The sequence below is a fragment of the Biomphalaria glabrata genome, chromosome 11, assembly GCF_947242115.1.
Source record: "Biomphalaria glabrata chromosome 11, xgBioGlab47.1, whole genome shotgun sequence".
NCBI classification, from domain to species: Eukaryota; Metazoa; Mollusca; class Gastropoda; family Planorbidae; genus Biomphalaria; species Biomphalaria glabrata.
This window is the reverse complement of record NC_074721.1, coordinates 18,685,041-18,710,828: the sequence shown is the minus strand read 5'-3', so window position 1 is coordinate 18,710,828 and position 25,788 is coordinate 18,685,041. Positions and strand designations below refer to the sequence as shown.

The 25,788-nt window shown below is 37.3% G+C and overlaps 2 protein-coding genes and 1 non-coding gene across 8 annotated transcripts; 1 reads left to right on the top strand and 2 right to left on the bottom strand.

Annotated features, from left to right (window-relative positions):
- The first annotated feature begins 324 nt into the window (after positions 1-324).
- Positions 325-7,524, top strand: LOC106058975 (heme transporter hrg1-A-like). The gene is made up of 3 exons (XM_013216500.2): positions 325-593; positions 3,738-3,905; positions 5,476-7,524. Exons 1-3 carry the CDS (start codon positions 443-445, stop codon positions 5,649-5,651), a joined length of 495 nt encoding a protein of 164 aa, XP_013071954.1. The 5' UTR covers positions 325-442; the 3' UTR covers positions 5,652-7,524.
- On the bottom strand, positions 4,111-13,342 carry LOC106058974 (heterogeneous nuclear ribonucleoprotein A1-like). Of its 6 annotated transcripts, none has more exons than XM_013216496.2 (10): positions 13,220-13,342; positions 10,462-10,769; positions 10,242-10,362; positions 9,512-9,719; positions 9,199-9,270; positions 9,027-9,110; positions 8,740-8,811; positions 8,514-8,627; positions 8,232-8,348; positions 4,111-4,674 (listed from the first exon to the last, which is right to left on the bottom strand). In XM_013216496.2, exons 1-9 carry the CDS (start codon positions 13,223-13,225, stop codon positions 8,263-8,265), a joined length of 1,071 nt encoding a protein of 356 aa, XP_013071950.1. In that variant the 5' UTR covers positions 13,226-13,342; the 3' UTR covers positions 4,111-4,674; positions 8,232-8,262. The 6 variants fall into 6 exon arrangements, with proteins under 6 accessions (XP_013071950.1, XP_055859875.1, XP_013071949.1 ...); XM_056003900.1 differs by having other exon boundaries at positions 8,232-8,321; positions 13,220-13,340; XM_013216495.2 differs by lacking the exon at positions 4,111-4,674 and adding an exon at positions 7,504-7,782 and having other exon boundaries at positions 13,220-13,340.
- On the bottom strand, positions 9,354-9,426 carry LOC129921864 (small nucleolar RNA SNORD24). The gene has a single exon (XR_008773850.1). It is a non-coding gene; the product is annotated as a small nucleolar RNA SNORD24 (small nucleolar RNA).
- Positions 13,343-25,788: the final 12,446 nt, after the last annotated feature.

The window sequence follows — 25,788 nt, the reverse complement described above, 5'->3', positions numbered from 1 at the left end:
TGAACTCATGCTCCACTTCGCCATTATACTCCCATTTTCAGGTTTATCAATTCTTCTTATTTCGAGGGTGACCCCTGCTACGTCTCGACTCAGGTATCCCACTCAGTTTTTAGTATATTAAAAATATCCAATATATATATATATATATATATATATATATACAAAAGAAATATGGACCATGTGTAGCCATTTGTGTGTTAGGCTACATTATCGAATAAGTGTAGCTCTAGATAGTCTAAGCATCTAATGCACAAAAGATAAAAATAGGCGTGTTAAAAATTGGTTACTTTGGCAGCATTGGCCCTATATAGCATCGCAAATGTAGGTCAAATCACTCAAGTGTGCACTGTTAGTTGTGTAGGATAGGTTAGATCAGGTCAGGACTTTTGTTTTATCCTCGAGTCTGTGACCACACTCAGAGAGGCTACACTGCACCACAGTCATGGATGAACCAGTCGGAAGGATAACTGGATGGCCGCTAAAATTGAGAATAATATTTAGCAGCATCGGAATATTTGTAGGCGTTTCCGTGTTCATAGTATTTAGCACTCATTATAAAAACTACAATACTGGATTATGGGCACTTGTGTCTGGTAAGCTAGATATAGATCTATATAGCCTACAATATGAATATTTTAGAATTTATGGTGGTTATTTGAACTAGTCCCTCTCCCCCCCCCCCCCCTACTATAGATCTAGAATGCTAGTTCTATACCTATTACTATGTATGCCTATGTAACATTAATTGTCACGATGATTAATTGTTTTTTTTTTAATTTTTGTTTTGTTTGAATCTAGACTAATCTAGAGTTAGATCTAGAATATTCAATATTCTATTTCTAGATCTATATTTATTATGTAGGCCTCACAAGTCCGTGCAAAATTATGTGACGTCAAAATTATCAATAGGGGCCCTTATAATTATGTCCAATTATTCTATTTATCTATTTAATTTATAAAATTTCATTTTGAGAAAATAAGTGACGTAATCTAATGCTATAAACAAATGTAAGTTGTTTAGAAATAGATCTAGCGAACGCTAGCCTAGTTTCTTTCATTTTATTTTTAAAACAAGGATGTTACGGTTGGAATGCAATATGTGTTAATGTAGTGCAAACGGCGTAGTTACCTATCGGGCCTACTTTGTGTTGAACGGATAAGTGATGTCAGATATTAAGGAAGCCGGAAAATGAAATGACATGAACAAATGTTATTCACATTGAACATTCTTTATAACAAGATATAGGCATATATATATATATATATATATATATATATATATATATATATATATATATATTAAAGTGTTTATACAAAATTCATAGTTGTGTGTTTACTTTACTAATACCTACTAGAAAGTCTCTATAGTCTTCACATTTGTCCAAACTCCAGACTAAAGTATGTAAAAACAAACTACAATTCACGATGGGTATAAGTGTACACGTTGATTTATTTCCTTCACCCTGCTAATGTTCTCCTGTGTCTTAAATAAATTGTCTTGCAATTAAAAAGAAAGGTGTTAAAATGATATGGCCATGAAACGGTGCACTTTTTCAAACATTGGTACCGGTACATTTGTTTTTCTTTTTTAATAATAAAAATCTCTTTGGCTTTCACTTGCAAGTTTTAGTCTGTTTATATTGCTTCTACTTCTGTGTTCTCATTTTATGTTGGAGGCTTCACATGACCACTGGTTTCCAGATCAGGCAGCTTTTCATCTTTTTTTTTATTAGTGTTTTGAGACTTTATATGATTGATATTTTTTAAATATAGCCTATCCTTTGTGTACTATGGTACTATTTATTTGTACATTCATGGTATCTGTTGAGCAGCCCAGTTGTAATGATAAAACTTTGTTTACATTTTCACATGATTTGTAAACACCCGTCTGTTGCAGATAGGCTTCATATGCTTTTTTTTTTTTATTGAAAAAAGGTGAAATGGGAAATGGAGACACCACAAGAGAATGTTTATAATAGTAAGAACAAACATTTGTTATGTATATATGATTAAGTAGGTACTTAATTATTGAAATTGTTTAACCCTTTTATTCCCTGCCCACTCAGAAATTTTAAGCAAAGGTCTCCCAGAGGGAGATAGCTCTGCAAGAAATATGTATATTTGTGAATTCAACAAAAAAAATAAATCTATTGTAAATAAAATTTATTACATGCAAGTGCAATCAGAATTATTTTTTATTACAGGCTGCCTGGCCTTGTGCAATATGCACTCTAGACTGTCGTGTGATGGTCCTAGGCTCAAACTTTGCCTGCTCCATCCTGCTGGATTTTGGGCTAGGATGTAATAATCTTCAAATCTGAAGGAACATCCGAAATTTGTAAAGAAAAATATAACATACATTGTCAACTCACTTTGATTGGAGTGTGTTTTCCACTTAAACTTGTTCTTTAAATCTTTGATGTTCACTTATGACAATGTTTATTGTAAATGGCAAAAACTTATTTTTGTATTCTTAAAATTGTTGTCATGTTTATTGTAAATGGCAAAAACTTATTTTTGTATTCTTAAAATTGTTGTCTGTCTGTTAATAGTTCACTAGGAATACAAGAATACAAAAAAAGCTAGCTAAAGCAACATAATTAAGTGTTCGCTGCAGGTTTTTGTTTTTTTTACAAAGTTTATTATCGACTCTGTCTCTGGTAAAAGTTTGTACTTATTATTTCTTCCACACCCATTCTCAGATCAAGTTAAAACTTTGTACAATAATTCATTGGCATACACAATATATGAATAAAAAAAAAAATTAACCAAATAATCAATTAGGCCTAATTACTGGTAATCAATTATTTTGTTTGATACCTATAAGGGAAATTAATCCTTCAGTATTTGCTGATATTGTTAAATATGTCATGTTTTATCCCCTTAGATAATCTGAGAATGGGTGTGGGAGAAATACAAATAAGTTGAAACTTGAAGCAATTATTTATTATACCAGTACCTATCAAAATATGAATCAATTACAAATTTAACCAATTAGATATTTGTTTGTTTTTTGGCACATCTGCACAATTTAGGCCATGTTATGCCCTAACCAATTAATTATTTTGTTTATATCCAATAAGCAAAATAATGTATACATTATTGATATATATTAAGTGTGGAGTTCTTCCTCTCAGATAAGCTTTGTTTTTTTAAAAGGATTTTAAAAATATTTTGCTTGTTTCTTTTTCTTACTGCAACTTTACTGGTTGTATGATCTAATTAGAATTTACATGTACCTGGTATTAGTAATACTCTTTTCAAAGCACTTTTGTAATCAAATTGTGTAATTAAAAACCTGTATTGTGGTGTTGTGACAAATACACTTTTAAGAACAATTCAAATACTTAATTACTGGGTACCATTATATTCTTAGTGTAAGATGTCAAAAAAGTTTTTCTTCTTATTTCAATCAAGTCTTTAAAAAAATAAATGGCTTTTATCAAGTGCCTTATTTATTGAAATGGATTTTCCTTGACTTAATGTATCTTCTACATATTTCATAATAAGATACTGGGGGAGGGGGAGCAATAAATCTACAAGGAATTTACTTTATTAATTAACTTTTATTACCTGCTGTAACCTTTTCAAGTACAAGCTTTATCCTTTCTAATATAGAACTATTTTTGTTTAAATTTCTACTTTATTTAAAAGTTAAAAAATTAAATTTAGGTTTTTGCAACCCTTTTGTGTTTATATTAATTTTTTAGAATTTAATTTAATTTATCAACTGACAGGTTTGGCAGCAGCCATCGCTTTAGGTGTAACAATAGCCTACCACAAGAGAGCGTGGGATTCAAATCCCATGTGTTTGAAGTCATTTATGTTGCTGGGTTGTTTTATACAATTAGCTGGAGTTTGCGGCCTTGTGGCATACCTAGTGTTGGGAATAACTAAGCAAGATGGTAAGATACAAAGAGATTAGATTTTAGGTAATAGTTTAAATAAAGCTGAAAATCTAGCCCGTTTTTAAAATAGGATTCATTGAAAAAGCTACATTGTTTCTGTAAATCCATTAGATATTTATGGAAAAGTGACTGAATTTCATTCAGCTTTGATTAATTACAAAGATGTTTTTTTTTTGTAAGAAAGAAAACACATCACTCTATAGAAATGTATATTCAGGTACTTCAGTTTATTTTCAAGTTTAAAAATAATAAGGCAAATACTGGTACACACATATTAAAAAATCAGACCATAATGGACCTCATTCACCAATCATAAACAAACAATATTTAGTCACGTGATCTTATTGATAAAACAATGAAAAAAGCTGTCCCGTGACTACCATCATGAATTAAACGAGATCGTAAATTATATAGAAGAGATAAGAGCACCACGTGGCTAAATGTTGTTTGTTTACGATTGGTGAATGAGGTCCATTATGCTGACAATCACCAGCATTAAATTGTCCCACTTGATAATGACTAAAATAATGTACATGTACAATTATTAAGAAGTAGCAATGTCTTTAAAAAAAAAAAAAAAAGATGCTTGCCTAATGAGCTTGTGCCACTCTGCACTCCCGGTACCTTTTTTCATGTTTTTCTTCATTTTGTTCAAAAGTGTTTCCTATATCCATGACTCCATCCTCAACCTTTTTGTACCAGTATCAGTATGTGCAACAATTCTGTTCACTATATTTCTAGTGGTTCCCTTCCCTTGTTTATTGAACTATAACCCATGTGTAGTAAAAAAAAAAATATAAAAAAAGTAGAATGCTTTCAATAATGGTACCGGTTAATAAATATTTAATAAGTCCATTTTTTTAACTCAAACATTCATTTAGCTAGTGTTGCATGACTTAAAATTGGGTTAGGGACTTTTTAAGTACCGGTAATTTGGAATCTTAGAAGTTACCAGTATGGTACTAATTTATTTGGAGGCGCGGTAAAGCATTTGGTTTCTAAACTAGGGGTTGTGGGTTCAAATCCTGGAATTTTTAATTTCAGGATCGTTATGCATCTCTCAGTCCACCCAGCTCAAATGGGTACCTGACCTAAGCTGGGGGAAAAGTAAAGGCAGTTGGTCATTGTGATGGCCACAACACCCTCAGTAGGCCACAGAAATAGATGATCTTTACATCATCTGTCACAAGGTCTGAAAGGGAAACTTTACTTTTACTCATTTATTTGGATTTTAACAACATTTAATAAGTACAGGAGGAACAGAAGATCCAAATAAATAAGCTTAACAAAAATGGGGTAAAAAAAATATTTCTGACCACATGAGAACTCCAATAGAAAATGTAATAGACTATCAACAAATGTTTTTGATATTTCTGTTGTTATTTTTCAGTGATAATCCACTTTAGGCAGTGCCAGTAATCCCTAAAAGGTTACCCCCCTTCATACCACAAGAGCTCAATTTTATTTAAATTATTAAAAACAAGGTCTATTCACAGTTAAAATAGTAAGGTTGTGAAAATGTAATAATTTAGTTATTTTCTAATACATTCATTATATTTCCATCTAGGTCTAGTCATATATGGAACAGATTATTACTTGACATGTGTTTGGTGTTTCATGACATGGAAGTGGGGGCTGGGGATACTTCTTTACTCCAGGTCCTTTCTTAGATCTTACACTGAAAGAGGAAGATTACTCAACGATGATGCAGAAATTGCCAAGAAAGCATACAACGTCAGATGATAGCAAGTTGTCTCATCTCCCCAATTGTCATCTCACACTTCAACATTTACTATTGAGAAAGTTGGTGTTCTCAATTTACAGATTACCTCATGTTCTGTTCAAATTTGCAAACATTTTCTTTATAGAGTATTTATTGTTTATGCTATTTATTTAACTTGCAAGGATCAATAAATTATGACAGAAGCATGATATGGTAATGAATTCAAATTATTTTGGAAGAGTGGGTTGCATTTTACCGGTACCTAATTTATTTTTGTCATTTCTGTGCATTCATGTTTTCCCTACCAGTACCAATACAAGTGGCTTTCAAAAAAAAAAAAATTGCTGCTGCTTTATTACACAATGTTAATAAACTAGAATTTATAAGTGAAGCTATAAATAAATACTTGATTTATAAATAAACTTGTACTGGTGTTTTTGTTTAATCCTTTATTTAATAACTTGAAGCATTATATTCCAGATAAGACATTCATCTGAGCGCATAACTATTACCAAATGACAAAGTAAATCAACTTTTTGGTTAAAAATTACAGTAAAAACTTAAGTGGCACATGATTATTCCTTTATTGTACAATACCTGTAGCCTAATCATTTATCCACTATAAAGAAATACCCTTACTATTTTTCAAGGTGTATATGTAAATTTGTGCCACTATATAATTCATTAGTCAACGTGTTCTAAGATTTGTTATAACTTGTGGGATAAAGAATAGTGATATAGATAATAGATTTCACTAAGACATTAACCGGTAGCTAGATGTTTTGGTTTGCAGACCAAGAAGAAAAAAAAAAACGGTTTTACTAATGAAAAAAAAAAAAAGGGGGGGGGGGAGGATTTTGTTTAACAAAGCTACTTGCATCATCTTCCCTATTGAATAAAAGGGGCAAGTTAACTTTTTTGTACATAAATGAACCTGTACTGATTAAGTCTCTTGCAGCATAATCCAGCGGTTTTTAATATGGTATTACAATCACCACAAAACCATTACTGCACCCTTTTTAGCATGAATCCAGAGACATAAAAGGCTTTAATTCCAAAAATTATCTTATCAAACTATTAAAATTGGTTTGGAATTAAGATCTAGTAGAAAATTGTTTTCTCACAAGACAGCAGGAATGCCAAGATAACCTACATTAGCATTCCTAGTAAATGTTTTATCAATTTCAATAAGGTCCAAATGATTGAGTTAAAGGTGTTTTATTGAGTACCTGTAGTTGTAAACAAAAAAATTCCTATTATTGTAATTGTTTTGGAAAGCTGATGTCCAGCAGTCCAAATTTAATGTAGACAACTTAGTAAAATTTTATTTATTCTTAAGCTTGATCTAAAATATATATATAAATCACAATGCTCATATGAAATAAACAAAACATTTTGTCAAGGTAAAAACATTTTATTCCACAAACATTTATGCATTAAAAAAACACAAGACAGACAACATAAAAATACAGTGGTGACAAATTTTGAGATGAATGAATATCCCAGCCCAGAATCCCCAAATGATATGAAATGACTGAAAGAATGACATGGTTGAATGATTAATGACAATGATAAATATACTGATGGAATATAAAAGCAAAACTTAAAAATCTTAATGCAGGCTTTTGTCTTACAATATTTTAATAATAACGCAGGCATAACATCTAACAATACACTGGCTAATCTAATATCAAGGCAGGCACAGTTTAATGTCTAATAGGAACAATTTTCATTCTAGCTATGTAAACTAATCTTGTGAACCCCTCTAAACCCTGTATTTGTCTCCAAATAAATTAAGAGCCCTATTTACTTAAATGTGTCTTCCTTGACTTGTATCTACATTATCTCATAATAGTAAGAACATTTTATAAAAAAAAAAAAAAAAAAAAATAACACTCAGTAGACATTGAAAAATAAGAGCAATAAGACTACACTGAATTAACGCGGCTACCTGATCTGACTCCTAACAGTAGACTGCTCGCTAAGGTTGCTAGGAAACCTAAAGTTGAAACTGATGATTGGAAGGCTTTGAGAATAGGATTTGCCTAGGCTGATGTCAAAAACCCTATCTAAGCCTGAAGTCTGAACTGCCTGCCTGCTAAATCTTCCACTTTCTAGTTTCCTTAATCTGCTTACAACCTGTTTGCCTGCCTATAATTGAAGTAAGGAAAAGGAATAGAAATTATGAAACCTGAAATGTACTATCAAGAATGATTTGACGCCCAAAAAAAAAAAAAAATGGACAAATGATATACATTACCAGGGCAAAAAGTTCAGTAGTGACACCCAGGCATTCATTAATTGGGAAGCTTGTATGATCCTTCTCCAATCAACATTATTCACCAACATTGGACAAAGTCACAACCAAGCACTCTTATATGGGACGTTTCAATATAAAAGACAAAATGCTCGTCTTTCAAAAGACTAAGGTCTATTCGCAACCAATAATTTAATACTACCTATCACAAAATTAGACTTTCTAAGCCAATTTATAGCCAGCAAGAATGTACAAGGAAAGATTTCTGGAAGCACATGATTGTTTTCAAGCAAAATAAAATTTATTAGAATTGCAAGAAAGTCTACTTTTGCGAAAAACTTACCTTTCTTTTATTAACAAGTGCTACAAAACCTTTAACGTCGGTAACCGCCACCACCGCCTCCATAACCACCACCGCCTTGTCCATAGCCACCTGCCGACAAAATGTTTGTATCTTTATCTAAGAATTTTTTAGGAAGAGAAAATTTGCCAAGTCACAAAAAAAGGAAATAAAAAAAAATGCATCATCTAAACTTCCAAATCAAATTTTTTACCTTTAAAAGTTCAGAGGCATTTTAAATTATATTACCTACAAATATTAAGTATTCAAAAATACTAAGTTTACCTCCATATGGGCCTTGTCCACGAGCTGAGTAGCCGCCCCCTTTCATTGGGCCACCACCATAATCTCCACCATAGTTGGAACCAAAGCCGCCGCCGCCACCACCCCAATTGCTATCTGTGAAAATAAAAGTATTAGGATTAGAGAAGAAAATATTTGCAGACTTAACTAGAAAAACTTAAAATAGATCAATCAATATATGATTATACACAGTAGCTGAAAAACTTACTGTAATCTCCATATCCACCACCTGAGCCTCCCCAGCCCTGACCTCCATAACCCCCTCCATATCCACCACCACCTGCATTGAAAAAAAAAGTTTTTTTTTAAGTTTAAAAAATGGGTCAAAATAAACTAAAGCTACACTTAATAATATTTCAAACTTAAGATGACAAAAATGTCAAAAAAAATAATCCCACAAGCACACTGTGTAATTATCATATCAAAGTCATGTTCATGTACTAGACTGAACAACACAAAGGATTTTGCCATAATGAAATTTAATAAAATAATTACCTCCATTAGCAGCATAACCACCACCAAAACTGTCCCCTCTTCCTCTTCCACGTCCACCTGCCATACCACCACCTCTGGAGCCTCCTGAAAATTGTCATTATAGTTAGTAACAAAGCAAGCATTTATCTTTCATTTTAAAAGTTCTTAAATTTTAAACAATGCAATCACTAACCTTCCATTTGGTCTTTTGATACTGCTTTCTTAACTTCAACTTTTCTACCATTCAGATCATGTCTCTTTTTTACTAAAATGTTAAAACAAAAAATATATATATATATAAGTAAACTTGAAAGCACACTTCAAAACTATTTCAAAGCTATATTAGCAAAGCTCAGAGATCTAGGTGGTAGATTTTTTCCATCACTGTTTCAGATAGCAAATATTTATAACATCACTGCTTTGAACTTAGGCACTTAAAAATTTTGATGATACAAAAATGTCAAAAGTGAGCTTACTAAATGAAGTGATAAATATAAATTACTTACAAACAGCTTTGTCAACTGAATCATAATCTTCAAATGTGACAAAAGCAAAGCCCCTGACTTTGCCTGTGTTTTTGTCTGTCACTATGTCAACTGATTCTATGGCACCAAATGGAGTGAAGACTTCTCTTATGTGCTCTTCTGTTGTATCATCTTTCATTCCACCAATAAACATTTTTTTTACTGATTGATGGTTGCTGCTTCCTGCAGCCTGAAAAGCAAATTTTAGTCAGTTACCAATTTTCAGTTAATTTGTATGTATTCAACATAGCATTGGAATTTTAATTTTAACCTCTACAAATTTTAATCTTAATAGCGAGGCTATTTCAACATTTCACGTGTTTATTTAGTAATATTGGAATGGAATTAGATTTTCATGAAACTATGTATCTAATGTTTAGTCAATTGGATCTTTGATACGAAAATTTCATTATGTCAACTGAATATCGTTATTGAGTAGGTGTATGATAGTAATGAAAGAACATAAAATCATGCTAGCTCTAATATTGATAAATGATCAAATAAAGAGGTAAGCAGAATGTTCTAACTATAATAAATGTGATATTGAAATGTTTAAGTTTAAGGATCTATTTAAAAAAAAAAATATGATGTTAATCCCAGTACTAATCTATTACTCTGAGAATAAATAAAGAAAATAGTGCTTAAAGGAAAGGTTAGATCCCTAATATAAGGGTTAAATTTTTTTTTTGGTGAAATGTTTTCTTTTACTTACATCCCTGGGCATTGCACGCTTTGTTTCTACTTCTCTGTTGTCTATTTTATGAGGTCTGTGGGACTGGGCTTCATCTATCATTGCAGAATCTTTGTAAGTAATAAATCCAAAACCCCTGGACCTGAAGAAATGAATTGAAATATATCAAATAATGTACCAATATAAATAAATATAACTAGAAAACTTTGTTGTTTAAGATTTCAAAGTACAAAAAACTAACCTTTTGGTATTAGGATCTCTCATGACAACACAATCAACAATTTCACCCCATGTTTCAAAATGGGAACGAAGGCCATCTTCATTTGTCTCATAGCTAAGTCCTCCAACAAACAATTTTCTGAACTGTTCAGCATTGGGATCTGTGTCACCGTCGTCATTGTATCTTCCTCCACCACCACCACCTCCTCTTCCACCCCCACGACCACCTCTTCCACCACCACCTCCACCACCATAACGTCCTCCACCCCCACCACCACCTCCTCCATAACTGCCACCGCCACCACCACCATATCCTCCACCACCTTGATACTGAAATAAAATTTTTAGAAAATGTTAACATTTCTGTGTAGCATGTAATAATCTAAGTAAAGTAATAGCTGCTTTCCATTGGCATGCATTTCATATAGCCCAACAACCAGTTCCAACTTTTGGCCTGGTATATTTTATCTGACAAACTGATTTTTAGCATGCTATATTTATTTCAGCACTCATTCTGCTTTACTTTTGAAGCCACTGTACCAATTTTTTCCTTTTGTGTACTGTTTCCTATAAAATGTTTGGTACCGGTACAGTAATTGATCACAAGAAATGTGTATATTTTATTAAATTCTGCTGGCACACTTTATATTAAAGAAAAATACTTTTTTTTAAAAGAGAAGTTAAAAAGATACAACAATCATACTAATCCTATTGTTGAATTCAGCATTGTATTTTGAGTTAGAAACTGTTGCTAGGTGCATAGGAAAAGACTAAACCTGTTCATATATGAAAATGGATTTTGTACAGTACAAATCTAGAATCTAGATCTACCAGTTATTTCTGTAATAACCATCAAAATAAAGATGCATTGATAAAAATGCAGTGAGTTGTTTGATTTAGCAGCTTCTTTTATTGAGATAATTTTCAAGTTTTTAATCTTAAGTAAAGGGCAAATATTGCATGTGGCGCCTAGCCTAGTCTAAACCAATAATCTTGCTGTTATGAGGTGCTGGTTATCCAATGCTTGCTATGCATCTAAAAGGTAATTTAAAAAAAAGGGTTTGCAGCTTTAAGATAGAAAAAGCTTTGGAATTAAACTTAAACCATTTGAAAAAAATCAATCTTGCTATCTTCTTAATTTGCTAGTCTTTAAAAAATAATGCTCAACCCAGTTGCGCATTCTGATCCTTGGTATGATAGATTTAGAATAATTTAGATCTAGATATAATGATACTTTTCTTTTTAAAGTAGGGAGTTCAGTGATAAAATAGTTATTTACTTATATGCAATGAAACCACTATAGCTAGATGGATAATTTTGAGATATAAATGACACAAAAAGAATTTTGAAAATCAGATAATTAGTTCAAAAGTTATAAATTTTTTAGTTAATTATTTTGACCTCTTCTTTGCCTTTGTATTTTACTTATTTGTTTGTCCCACTTTTGGTTGTCTTGTCTTACATTGTCACTTTGAATTATTTTTTTAATCTATATAGATCTAATTATTATTTAGCTTTTAAATATATATTTTAAGATACATTAAAATTAATATTCCTGTGATTTTTTAATGTTATTTAACTTTTAATTAACATTATGAAATAATATTTTAAGTGAGAAAATACGTTCATCTGACATGGCATTCATTCATTTGACCCATTTATACAGCCGGTAAGCACAAGGTGATTGGCTGGGCCCAGTCACGTGACCTACTTTTGACATCGCGAATGACGCGTAGGGAAAAAAAAAAGGGCTGCGCGAGTGATTTGATTGGACCAAAATAAAAAATTACTTTCAATCAAAAGCCGCTGGAATTGTCAATACTTACAAAAAAACTAATTACACACATAGAATCGGCAAGTGATGAGCTTTAAAACGATGTTTGAAATTTTCTTAAGGGTCAACAGAATACGAAGATATTACAAAGAGAAAACTTCAACCTGCAACAGTTTCGTACACACTTAAGCTATCTTAATATTTCAAACAGTAATGGAAACGTCATCCATTTCTGCGTACAACGGTGTATCACATGACTATATACGACTTATATTTACAAGAGGCTTTTAAAAAGAAAATGGGATACCCTAACCTCGTTTCGCGGCGAAGTGGGACAAAAAAAATACGGAAGATTTTTCAGGCGGACTGAACGGCCTATTTAAAGTCTATGCTTTCCTGATCATGAGTTCAGTTTTAATTCCCTCTTGTTTTTCTATTTAATAAATGAAATAGCAGTCCTCCCTCTTTTTTGATGCAGCTTTCAAAGTATCACTCAAACCACTTTGGGAACAGTCAGTCCAATGGCATTAATTTGCAGGTTCTGCCAGGATAAAAATCTAGCACCATGTCGGCATGTGACATGTCTTGAATGTGCTGAAAGCTTAGTTAGAAGCTGCCTAGCCTAGAATAGTAGCGTCGCCGTTGTACATGTTGAAATTTCAAAATAAATCACTTAGCCTGCCTTAGGACAGTGAAACAAAATCTCAATTCAAAATCTAAATCTAAGAAAAACATCGTATTTTAGTTGATTTTTTTATTAACCCAGAACGACTCTGTCAAGTACTCAAAAAGTACTCAAGTTCTGGCTGGCCGGTAAAATTACAAAATGGCTGGATACCTGAAAATCGATCATAAACGTCTAAACGAGGTTCTCTGCTGGTTTTACATTTTAAATATGGTTTAATAATATTCATTGAGTTTAGACCACTAGTAATAAATGATAAAACCATTACGTTAACTAAAATAATTAAATAGGAATCGAAATCGTCAAACAAAGATAACTTACTGGCATTATTGTATTTAGTGAAGGTCTTGAAAGAAGCGTGGACTACTCGTCAACCCCGGCAAGAGAAAGGAAGTTTCAGAACGAGGCTAATAATTTATGTAAATTCAAAGTCTCGGATGTGAACGAGATTTCAATTATCTCTTTTACCATTGTATTAATCTATAGATCTAGTATTAGCTAGATCTTGAAGAAAGGCATATTTTATTTAGCTTAAATTTTTTTTTAATAATAATACTTTTCTTTAAATTCGCTTTTTCCATTCAAATATTCGTTAACACCCCTCCCCATGCCCCCCATACACCATTTTTTTTAATTGAGATTCGTGCGCGATAATCCGAGATAGGAGATAGGCCTTGTATATTTTGACAATTTAACATTGAAAATTTGGCCAGTCAGTAATTTAATATAGCTGAAAAAAAGCTATTATGTTATGCCCTAATTATTTATTAAAAGAAACATTCATATTTGGAACTATTGTGAAATAAAATTTTGGCGCCTAGAATGATTGAAAAAAATCAGTGAGGTAAAGTGTCCAGAAAGTAGTCTTAGTAGTTTTGATGCCCTAACCGCCGAGTCGCAATCGCTAAGTGTGTAGTTTAGTCCACTCTAGGTAGACCTATACTCTAGTAGTTTTTTGTTTTTTTTGTTGTTGTTTTTTACCGCAATGTTGGCAACAAGAATGAGTTCGAATATTCATACGAAATCGCGATGTCTGAACAAACAAACAAAAATATTCTTCTTGCAACTTTAAAAATCAAGAAGGCAAACATCTAGCCTGTCTTGACTCATTCTTCCACTTGGCTGGCTTAACAAAAAATATATATACATTTATTTCTTGGCTTGTCTTGGCTACCTAAAAGGGGGCTCGGGGTTCGACACCCGACTCGGGCAGAGTTGCGTTTACTGAGCGCCTAAAGCAGGGGTTCTCAACCTGTGGGACGCGACCCCCTTGGGGGTCGATTGGCGATTTACCAGGGGTCGCCTAAGACTATCAGAAAAATATCTTTTTCTTCTAGAAAACACGACATTTTTAAACACATATTTTTAAAAGTTATTTACTTTTTAAACAAATTCTAATTGTAATTCGAGAATGTTGAGAAACAACTGAATCTAAATCAGTTCAAACATTTTAACGTCACAGCATAACTATTGCAATATATAGATATTAGTTCAATTATTTATAGGGTGAAAATTTACGAGAAGCACGTCCGTTTATAATTAGTAATACGCCATCATGTTGTTGAAGGAAATATTTTCATTATGAAACAAATCGTGAACATGGACCTGGATTAAAAGAACGTTAAGAAAAGAAAATAGATGGACGATTTCTTAGAACATTGTTTCACTTGAATCGTTAAAGCTTGGCCTACAAGGACATACAGTAGTAAAGTTGTCAAGATGACAAGAAAGCCAGGGTATAGAAATGACGGCTCTTTTAAAGACGACTTCTTTCTTTGTAAATCTGTTGAAACGTCAACTACAGCACTTGATGTATTGGACAAAATTTACTCATTTCTGGAAAAAAATATTAGTATTAGTAGTTTCTGCAAAGATGCTGGTCAAAGTATACTTGGTTGTTGGTTAAGATGTTCAACTTTTGGTACAGAATGAGTCACCCAAAAGTCATCGAGCTTACTATTTAATTCATCTACGAATATTAGTCATTTCCACAAGAAAACGATGTTAGCCCTTTGAATTTTGTGAATTCGAGTGTTTCAAACAAACATTCGATTGTTTTCAAAGCGTTGTAATGAATTTGATGACTCCAAAAATGTTTCTATTTAGCTGAGGTCAAGTTAGCCGAGGTACAGTTCGAAAACGATATTTTTCGTTTCTAATATGAAAACCAAATTGCAGGTTGAAGCGCTCTTTAACGATGAAGTGAACTACAGCAACAGTTTACATTTCTAGCACCAAATCTTTGTGAAACAGGACTTTTAACTTGTTAAATTCAGAAGTAGGTATATTTGATGCAGAAGATGACATTTGTTCTGACCTTGCAAGCCCTCGAATTCCTGATCTGGTCAAACAGAAACAAGCTCAACCATGGAAATGACGTTGTGGCTTTTTTTAACAAATTGTCTAAAACTTTTGTAGCAATGTATGACTTAATTGCTGGAGTTTTTTACCATGTTCTGTCATATTTTCCAAATTGTCACATAATTATAAAATCAAGAATATAGTGAATACGCAGTTGAAAAGTAACCAAGTCATAAAGATACAACCTCATTTATTTGCAATTTATCTATTAGCAAAAATATTTTGTGTTTCTGTATTAAACATACAACTTTGGAAATTCATATCAGCTATTTACATTTTGATTTCGATGTTATAGATTACACCCCCCCCCCTCCAAAAAAAAAAAACAAAAAAAATACAATATTTTACGGTTGGGGGTCGCCGCATAGTGACCAACTGAAAAAAGGGGTCGCAGTACTAAAAAGGTTGAGAACCGCTGGCAGCACGGAAAACCAACTCCTAGATACCCCCTCACCCCCACTGGTCCACAAATGAGATTGGACCAAAGCGCTCTGAGCATCCTATAAGCATGAAAATAGCGCTATATAAAAGCTATAATAATAATAATTAAATTTATAATAGATCTAGACTAACAATAATAAATCTGCAATTAGAAATATGCTAACCAATTATTTTTGTTTCGCGCGATTTCATGCTTGTAGTTTTCTCCTTACGCTATGATTCTATCCCTGTCTGGGCCTATTTGGGGAAATAAATGGACATGTTACGTGATCGTTTTGTAAAGGCATAAACAAAAGTCGGTACGACTTGAATTGCAACTCCAGGGCTCCTCCTCAAGGGGGCTAATTAAACTTATAGCACCTCATCTGTCAAGAACGATTTCTTTCCCTTGTTCGATACCAAACACAAAATTAATTACCAAAGGTTAATTAAATTATTTTTTTTTTACTAATAAATGTGCAAAATTTCAACTTGCTCGGAGATTGGTTGTGGGAGAAATAATGTGTAACAACTTTTTACCAGACAGTTGATATAAGCTTTCATAACTTTTTTGTCACTAATGTTTATTTCTGTAAGAATAGTTTTACATTCGTGCTCTATAACTACCGCTATTACTAATGAAATAGTTCGGCCAATATAAAAAATAATTAAAAAAAAACAACCCATGCACTATTTATATTCTTTACTACAAACAAACGTACTGCCCGAAAATCAACAACAAAATGCGGACATTTTTGAAGAACTTCTAATCAACACATTCCCTTTGGTGGAGAAGTTTGCAGCGTGAATGGTGTTGCGATTGCTGGCACGTTGTCTATGAGTTGATTGTTGGATGGTTGGTTGTTGGTGACTAGCTCTAAACAGCTACAACTAAACCCCAAGTAGACATATTCATCTCTAAATGCTCAACAGGAATAAAACTTGCAGCAACATTTCTTTTGAAACAAACTTGAATGTAGCTTTTATTAACTGGAGTTACGAAACTTTCAAGTTCAATGTAGAAAGAACAAAGTACAACTCACTATAGAAACAAGTCAAATATAAAATGCTGTTCTATATATTTCAGTCGATCTTATTGCAGAAGTGTCTCACAAAAACGTTGGGCCTATATACATTTGAAAAGGTCCACTAAAACAACGTCTCATTTCATTTTTGAACCCTTGATAATACGGTCAGGTTTACTTTTTCAAACATGAAATAAATATTGCACATAAACGGATTTAGTCCCCTGAAACAAATAACTTCGCGCCCCCTTTGTCAGCCCTACAGTCTGAAAAACGCAAACCAACTTAAGATAGCCACACAGCCAAGAGTAAATAAAGTACCCATTCCTGATATGTTTAAATGACATCATTGTTTGTTGTGGATGTTATGTGAAAAGTACCGAAAAGGATGTCAGGTTATCCTTCTTTGTTCTCATTTTTATGTTGGAGCGTTCAGAGGACTAGACCAATACATGAGATGAACTGCGCAGTGGTTTCCTAAGCAGGGAGCTCTCCATATAGTTTTCTTTCTATTGGGGTGTTTTGGGGCCAGTGTCTTATGCGGGCCTCTTGGTAAAGAGAGCAGTTTTGGAGGACGTGGTCGGCATTCTCTGGTGATACTCTACATGGGCAGATTTCACTGGTTCCAATTTTGAGCTTCCGGTAGCCTACATATGTTGTCGCATTCTGTTGTGTCCGGTCCTGAGTCGAAAGATTAGACTTTGATCTTGTCGGGATAGATTATAAAAAGCATCCTCTTTCTTGTGATTTGGATGAGAGTTTGTCCATTTCTCATTTATTTTATTTACTATTAGTTTCTTCATTTCTTCTGGATAGAGTGCAGAGTTTAACTGTGAGTTTGTTCTCCCTCACTTGGCGAGTATGTCAGCCTTCTCATTTCCTTCTAGATTCTAGATGTATATAAGCTAGTATCCATTGAATAACAGTTGTTGTTTTTTTAAGTAATAAAATGATGACCTTTAATGTCTACTATCTATTAATTCATTCTTATTTTTAATGGTCTACAACAATTTATATGTAGTAACAAAAGAACAGAAGCAAGAGAAATCAAATATTAAGTGACCACAAGCAAGAGTGAATGACAAAGTTAAGTGAATACAAGCAAGAGTGAATGACAAAGTAAAGTGACCACAAGGAAGAGTGAATGACAAAGTTAAGTGACCACAAGCAAGAGTGAATGGCAAAGTTAAGTGAATACAAGCAAGAGTGAATGACAAAGTTAAGTGACCACAAGCAAGAGTGAATGACAAAGTTAAGTGAATACAAGCAAGAGTGAATGACAAAGTTAAGTGACCACAAGCAAGAGTGAATTACAAAGTTAAGTGACCACAGGCAAGAGTGAATGACAAAGTTAAGTGAATACAAGCAAGAGTGAATGGCAAAGTTAAGTGAATACAAGCAAGAGTGAATGACAAAGTTAAGTGACCACAAGCAAGAGTGAATGACAAAGTTAAGTGACCACAAGCAAGAGTGAATGACAAAGTTAAGTGACCACAAGCAAGAGTGAATGGCAAAGTTAAGTGAATACAAGCAAGAGTGAATGGCAAAGTTAAGTGAATACAAGCAAGAGTGAATGACAAAGTTAAGTGAATACAAGCAAGAGTGAATGACAAAGTTAAGTGACCACAAACAAGAGTGAATGGCAAAGTTAAGTGACCACAAGCAAGAGTGAATGGCAAAGTTAAGTGACCACAAGCAAGAGTGAATGACAAAGTAAAGTGACCGCACGACCAATAACTTTTAAAACATGCAACTATCCACCCGATCAAAGAAAAAAAAATCCCATTAGAAACTAATGGTTTACTTATCTGTGCATGTCCCACAACTAATGATGCACAATCTGGGCATTCAATTATCAGTAAAACTTGAGACTTAATTCTAATTCTTACTGTACATTCGAAGACTAGCTTACTTACTTCTATTTTAGGCTTGACCAAAAGTTGTGGTGGTAACATGCTGGTGACCAAATTAGTGAACAATATACAAGATCCTGTTAGCGACGAAGGTTGTCCGATGTGATAATGTTAACTCTAGCCACTGCTGTTTAAAATAAGTCTTTTTTGTTATTTTGTTTTCTTCGTGTTTACATGTGGCACGACTTGTCTTTTAATATGGGTACTTGGGTGAGAATAGTTCTGTTTAATCTCAATGATTTAGGTTTACTAACGTGTCCATTATAGGGAACTTTCAAATGGCTTCGAACACACTTAGTGGCGTCAGACGTAACCTAATTGACCCCCCCCCCCCCCACCCAAAAAAAAAAAAAAAAAATCATTTGTGTACGTTTTCAGACGTTATGGCCTACTTCAGAAATGATTATATCCTCCTAGCCCAAAATCTCAAGAAAAGGGGAAGGGCGGTGGTGTGCTAAGGCTTCGTTTTACCAGGGTGGTCGCATGCGGCTCTTTGACTGCGGCTCCTTGTAAAGTGTTGAATGCAGTCACGAAATATTATTTACCAGTCGACCGGCGGCGTAGCATGGCCGGTCTTAGTCCACTGCAACCTATGCGACCGCAGTGGGCCCCGCACTTTCAAAGGATCCGCGCTAATTCAAGGTGTATAAATTATTAAATTAAACCATTTTATAACTTAAAACAGATTTCCCACTCCCTACTGTCAATTTACCTGAGATGAACTCCAATTGGTGACAAGGCAGGGAGACCTAGGTCTCCCGTAGTGCCCTGGTAAGGAACTCTGCTGTTTGGCGTAGTGCCTCGTAGCTTCCATACAAATTTAGTAAACCACTAGATACGTCCTCCCGCAGCTCGCGGAGCTGCGGACACTCTTGCAAGACGTGCGCCACCGTCTCTTCTGATTCCCCACAGTGTCGGCAACGGGCATCAAAATTTGGCCGGAACCGGGCGAAGTACGCACCTATGGGGCAGTGTCCCGTACGCCACTGCGCTATTGTTGTTTGTTCCGACCTTTTTAGCCTCCACCACGGGTCCTCTCGATTTGGGCGGCGCATGTGCTGCCAGACTCCCCTGGCAGTGTTGGAGTCATCCCAGGATTTCAACCACTTTTCATGTACCCACTCTCGTATTACTGTCGTAGCCTGTTGGAACGTACTTGGCGATTCGAAAGCGGGCACGGCCAGCGCTCCTTCTCGTGCTAGAGCATCAGCCACGGCATTGCCCCTCACGCCGCAGTGCGAGGGCACCCACTGCATAACGATGACAGCTCCAATAAGCAGGCGGATGTTATTTGCGGCGCCTAATGCCTCTTCCACCAATTTGGACTTTCCCCCGAAGCCAGCCATGGCTTGGAGGCAGGACTGGGAATCGGTAACCATTACAACGGTAGTCGCAACGGTTATCTTTTCGCGCAGTTTTTGGAGCACGTGTTTTAGGGTATTCGTAATCGCCGTTAATTCAGCATCAAAGCTACATGCGGCGAGGCCGCATGTGCCTGATAGCTTTTCAGGGTCCAGGTCTGGGTAACAGATATAGGCCCCATACCCAGCTCTTACGGGGTCCTTCATGACCGACCCGTCTGTGTAACAGTATATGGCATCGGCCGGGTAGGTCTTTAGTGTTTCCAATGCCATTTTTCGAAGTAGGTCCGGGTGTGTGTGTCTTTTTGTGGCCCCCTCCAACCCGTGTATAGTGAAATTTATGGGAGGGATGGGCTGTCTCCTCCAGGGCGGGCACGTGCTTATCCGTCTAATTGGGACCCGGTCAGTGGAGAGGCCAGCTTGTGCACTCAAATTTGTAGCGCAGTGCATAAATGAGGTCCGTTTAATCCTATGTTTTTCTCTCCAATGACTGACTAAAGTGTGGGTCGGGAGCCCTGGTTCGCCCCTTTTGTAGCGTTCCAGGGCAGTTAGCACGGCGCGCTCTCTCCTCAGGCTGAGAGGAGCCACGTTGGACATAATTTCTGCAGCGGAAGTTGGGCTCGTTCTATAGGTGCCGCAAATGAATCGGAGAGCCTGGGCCTGTACACGGTCGAGTGATTCGAGGGCTGTCTTGCTTGCGTACACCTGCACGGGCAGGCTGTACTCAATTTGGGACCTGACAGCCCCTGTATACAGTGTGCGGAGCGTGTCAGCTCGGGCGCCCCACTTGGTACTGGCTAGCTTTCTGAGTAACCCCAACTTCTCCGAGGCCTTTCGTTCAACATCCTGGATGTGCAAGTGCATTGAGAGCTTCCTATCTAGTGTGACTCCTAGATATTTTGGCGTGTTTTCACGTTGGAGTCGCAGCCCACCGAGTTGGAGCTCGAATGGGGCCCCAAGAATGTCGATTCCCAGGCTGAACAGGCTCCAGGTCGTTTTGGCAACGTTTATCTGAATCTGCCATTTTGAACAATACGAGGAGATGGTTTGGAGGTCGGCTTGTAATGCTGCCTGAAGTTGGTCAGCTTTCTTCCCGGTTGACCAGAGGACAATATCGTCAGCATATAGCAGTTTGCGACACCGGAGTGAGCTGGGCAAATCATTAAGATAGGCCATGAAAAGGATACATGAGAGGGCGGATCCCTGGGGTAACCCTCTTATAGGGGTGTTTTCCCCACTTAGAGAGTACTGGAACTGTGTTCGTGTTTTCCTCTCCGTTAGGAACTGTTTTATCCAGTTGTAGGTCCGCCCGCGTACGCCCATGGCTCTAAGTTTAAGATAGAGGCCTTGCTTCCACACCCGGTCATATGCCTGTTTTAGGTCAATAAAAACTGCGTATGTGCTCTCGGACCTCTGGAACCCGTCGGCCACCTCCTGCATGAAAATCGTGACCTGGTCGATCGGGCTCAAGCCTGCCCTAAAGCCAGCCTGCTCTGGCGCTAGGATACCGGCACTCTCAAAGCTCCACACGAGTCGCTCGCTGACCATCCGTTCTACTATCTTGCCGATAGTGGAGGTCAGAGATATGGGTCTGTAGGACTCCACGTTAGTCGCGTCTTTGCCCTTTTTTAGTATTGGAACAATGGTAGCACAGCGCCAGGCCCTGGGTAGTCTGGACTCTACCCAGGTCCGATTCGCAAACTCAAGGAGTTTGTCTTTCGCAATACCCCCGAGGTGTTTTACCATCTCAGGAGTAACCTTGTCTGGCCCCGGAGCCTTTCTGTTTTTACACTTAGCTATCGCTCTGTCCAGCTCAGCACGGCAGAAGGGCGCATTGCACGTGTCCAGGTCTTCCAACCCATTCGACTCCCTCTCGAGTCTCTTACGCTCCTTGTTGAGGGCTATAGACGTGGCAGACTTCTTTTCGGACTTGCTTATGGAAGCGAAATATTTGTTAAGCAAGTCGGCCATTTTTTGATCTTTTGCCACTCGATCCCCACTGGGTGACAATAATGGGGTGGCTGTACGCGCTGAATCTTTGGCCTCAAGATTGCGAAGAAGACGCCAGGCTTTGGAAGTATCCCGAAGATCCAGCCCGGCACAGGCATCCCTCCAGTGGTCCGCCCGTACACGTTGGGCCACCTCGCTGGCCTTCCGGCATAATGCGTTAAACTCCCTGCGGCATTCGGGAGTCCCCTTTTTTTGTACTCTGCGCCTCGCCCGTTTCCTGGCCCTGACTATTCGATCTAATTCTCGGGACCAGGCGGGTCTATGCCTTATGCCGGGATAGGTCCGCGGGATATACTTCCTAGCCGCACCCAAAATCGCTGCAGTGATTTCGCCGTATTTTGTGTCGACTGTCCCTTCCTCCATCGCGATACTCGACAGGGCGGAGTCGACAGCCGCCCCGTATGCTGGCCAGTCAGCCTTAGTGTAGCTCCATTTCTTGGGCCGTTTAGTGGCTACACCCCTGGCCTCTGAGAGGGCAATAGTAATTTCTATGGGTTTATGATCGCTTCCGACGTCCTCAAGCACTTTTATTGTGGTTTTCCCCTCAAGATCAGCAGAGATTAGTGTTAAATCAGGTCTCGAGAGAGACCCGTTGCCAGTGTGTAGGAGAGTTGGCGGGCTATGTTTATTCTGCAAGCAGAATAGGTTTGTAGTGTTTAGGATTTCATGGACTTTTTGGCCCGAGGAGTCGGTTGCGTCATAGCCCCATGCAGGAGATTTCGCATTTAAGTCCCCAGCTAATAGAGTTTTAGTTAAGATGTTCTTATTGCCGAGGTTAATGGCAAGTTCATGTTTAGGCGGGTTATAACAGTTGATTACCGTAAGTTTTCTTCCAGCTATGAAAATATCTAGCGAGATGGCGTCGGTACGCCCGCTTTGAGGGCCAGGATTTTGAGAAACTGTCATGCCGTTTCTTACATATGTGATTATTCCACGGCACTCATCGCACTTACATTTATAAGCCGTATAGCCGCTGATGTGGCTACTTCGTTTCTTGCCTACAAGAGTCTCCTGCAATAGTGCGATATCTATTGCCCTCTCATGGAGGAGTTTCGTGAGCTCTAATATCTTAGGTACTAGACCACAGATATTGAGCTGAAGTACTTTTATCTGGCTAAGTCTATCGCTCCCTAAGGTTTTAGGACTGGTAGCGACAGACCGTTGTAATGGTTGGTGATTTGGAGGACCGATGGTCCTCGCTTCGTTGGTCGTGTTTGGTTGGGCCTTTTGGGTGGTAATGGTTGGTTGGGCCTGGTGCGGGACATGATCACCAGGTTGGTGTGGTTGGCTAGCCACACCTTGGCTACCGTTCTTCCGAGGGAAGAACGAATGCAGTGTAGCCTGGGAAGAGGGCTTTGTCCTGGGAAGGGGAACCTTCGCTGATTTTTCGTGGTTCGACAGGTTCCGCCGGATCGGAACCACGGGGCGAGTAGTAGAGGATTTTTCGTTGTCGGGCCAGCCGCCCGCTACCCGCGCGACGGAGCCTGTTTGGGTCTGCTCGTACCCGGGTTTTCTGGTTTGACGTGTATTATTCATGTTTGTATAGAAGTCGAAGACCGTTGGCGGCCTTAGTTATTGCCGATTAGAAAGTAGTGTACGCAGGGCCTGCAAGAGGGTCCGAAATCTTTGGGTGCGGGAAGTCCGCACCACTGGTCACCACCTCCGTATGGCAAGAGCTCACCTACTGGAGGAGTGGTTGTGTAAGGATTGTTCGATATCCCCAGTATCGAAACTGCTTATTGGGAAGCGCGTTCCTCTACTACCTCACAGGGGACGGGCTAGATAGAGCCTAGCTCGTGGACGCCGACCAGTCCGCCCGACGCAGCCCGCTAAGGCCGCGCCAGTCAGTCCAGTCTTTGCCCAATGGGAGACCCGCGAATCAGCCGAGTCCCAGGAGAACCCGACCAACCCTCGAGTTGGTGTCCAGCGCTATCCGCTTTTCGGAGATCCCGTTAGGTCTCTTACTCACCGTTGCCCCGGGGCCCCACAGGGGGGGGGGGGGGGGGGCTGGACATAACCCCTTTGAGTTCCTTTTACACTTGCCGGCTGCTCATTCATCAGCGGCAAGCAACCAGTACCCTTGGCCACTCCCGGAGAGCGGAGTGTTCACGCGGCGACCACGATGAGGTGGTACTGGAACGCCGCGACTGTCAATTTACCAGGAGCTCCTGGAAATCTCCCGAAATTGCGAAAATATACAAAAATGTCCTTAAAATATACGGAAATATATAGAAAAAAAATGTCATTTTGGGGTGTCGTTCAATATGGAAAACGCCAATCCTACGCGCGATAAATAAAAACGGCATTATGCATTAGTCGTAGTTGTGTAATCAGGTGAAAGAAGCTTCTCGCGCCTCAAACTAATGAAGAATTACTTGAGGTCAACAATTTTCAAAGATAGATTGAAATATTTGGTAATTTTTTTGCTATTGAGCGGGATCTATGTAGGAAACAGAATTATTATGATATACTGTATGACTTGCTACACACAATGCTCGTAAAGTAATTCTGTACGTAGTAAATAATGAATAAAGTGCATAGACGAATTTATTTTCTAATACAAACTCTTAAATTTGACTTATTGTCCGCTTCCCTACCCAAACTTGGCCTCGCGAAATCCGTTTCGAATAGGGCCCCACAATGCTTAAGTCCGGCCCTGCTATTTAGTGTTTGTAAAATGTTGGTTTGTAAAATGTTTTACATGTTTCGGATGTTCCTTCAGAGTTGAAGATAGTTAACTTTTTAGTCCAAACCCCCAGCAAGACGAAGGGGGATGGAAGCAAGCAGGGTTTGACAGTTCAGCGCGCAGCCATCCGTAGTGACGTGTGAATACCCACGTACTCTCCCCCCCCCCCCCCCCTTTTCCTCTTGTTTTCTCGTGGACTATCTGCAGAAATAAGAGAGTGATCTTTCCTTTACTTCTTCTCGTTTAAACTGTTGAGAGAAGAAGAGTATTATATATATAGATAAATAGATGTTTTGTAAGAGAAAAGTTAACGTTTTCTAAACACAACTCTACAGAAAGAAGACATTTTTAGAAAGCAACACTAGCGCGGATAGTCCATCGCAAACGTATGTACATTATCTCCGTCTATTTGCTGCGCGCCGAAATACTTTTTGGCGAGGTAATAATTCGGTAAGCAGAGGTCCATAGGACAAACGTTTGTAGAAGATATAGCAAATATTGGAACGGACCTCATTCACCAATCGTAAACAAACATTTTGCCACGTGGTTCTCTATATCTTCTATACAAATTGCGTAATCCATAAAGGCTGTCACGTGATACGTAATTTTCATTGTTTTATCAATATTATCACGTCGCTAAATGTTTGTTTACAATTGGTGAATGAGGTCCATTGAGTGCTTCGGAAAACATTAAATTTCATGAGAAAATTTGTCACGATTTCAAAAGATGGAGCGAAAATTATGACAGGCAAAAAAATCGAGGTTTTCTTATTTTACTTATTGTTATTTACTTATTGTATTACTCAGCAGAAAGCATTATATGCTCATACATTTCTGGAAGATCTTCGCAAAGTAATGGAATTGGTGATGAGAATGTTTAGTCCACTAAAGCACACATTGCCATCACCAACTTCAAAAAAAAATTTCGAGGTTCGTTGGTTATCGAAAGGAAACGTTTTCATTTACAGTAGGCCTACTGTTTACTGTAATAAAAGAATTCCTGTCGCACCTTTTGACAAGTTCTCTCCAAGAGATGGGTCACGGTCATTGGCCACTTTCTCAGCCTCTATCCAGCTGGTACCTAGGCATGGCAGATTCCAAGGATGTCCAGCTG

What these genes read in the sequence shown, in the direction of transcription:
- LOC106058975 (XM_013216500.2), top strand. Translation starts at nt 443, where the DNA reads ATGGATGAACCAGTCGGAAGGATAACTGGATGGCCGCTAAAATTGAGA. An exon ending in ATTATGGGCACTTGTGTCTG is followed by an intron (nt 594 to 3,737) that starts GTAAGCTAGATA and finishes ATCAACTGACAG; the next exon opens with GTTTGGCAGCAGCCATCGCT. An exon ending in GGGAATAACTAAGCAAGATG is followed by an intron (nt 3,906 to 5,475) that starts GTAAGATACAAA and finishes ATTTCCATCTAG; the next exon opens with GTCTAGTCATATATGGAACA.
- LOC106058974 (XM_013216496.2), bottom strand. An exon ending in AGCGTGCAATGCCCAGGGAT is followed by an intron (nt 9,720 to 10,241) that starts GTAAGTAAAAGA and finishes TTTGCTTTTCAG; the next exon opens with GCTGCAGGAAGCAGCAACCA. An exon ending in TGGTGGATATGGAGATTACA is followed by an intron (nt 8,628 to 8,739) that starts GTAAGTTTTTCA and finishes TTATTTTCACAG; the next exon opens with ATAGCAATTGGGGTGGTGGC.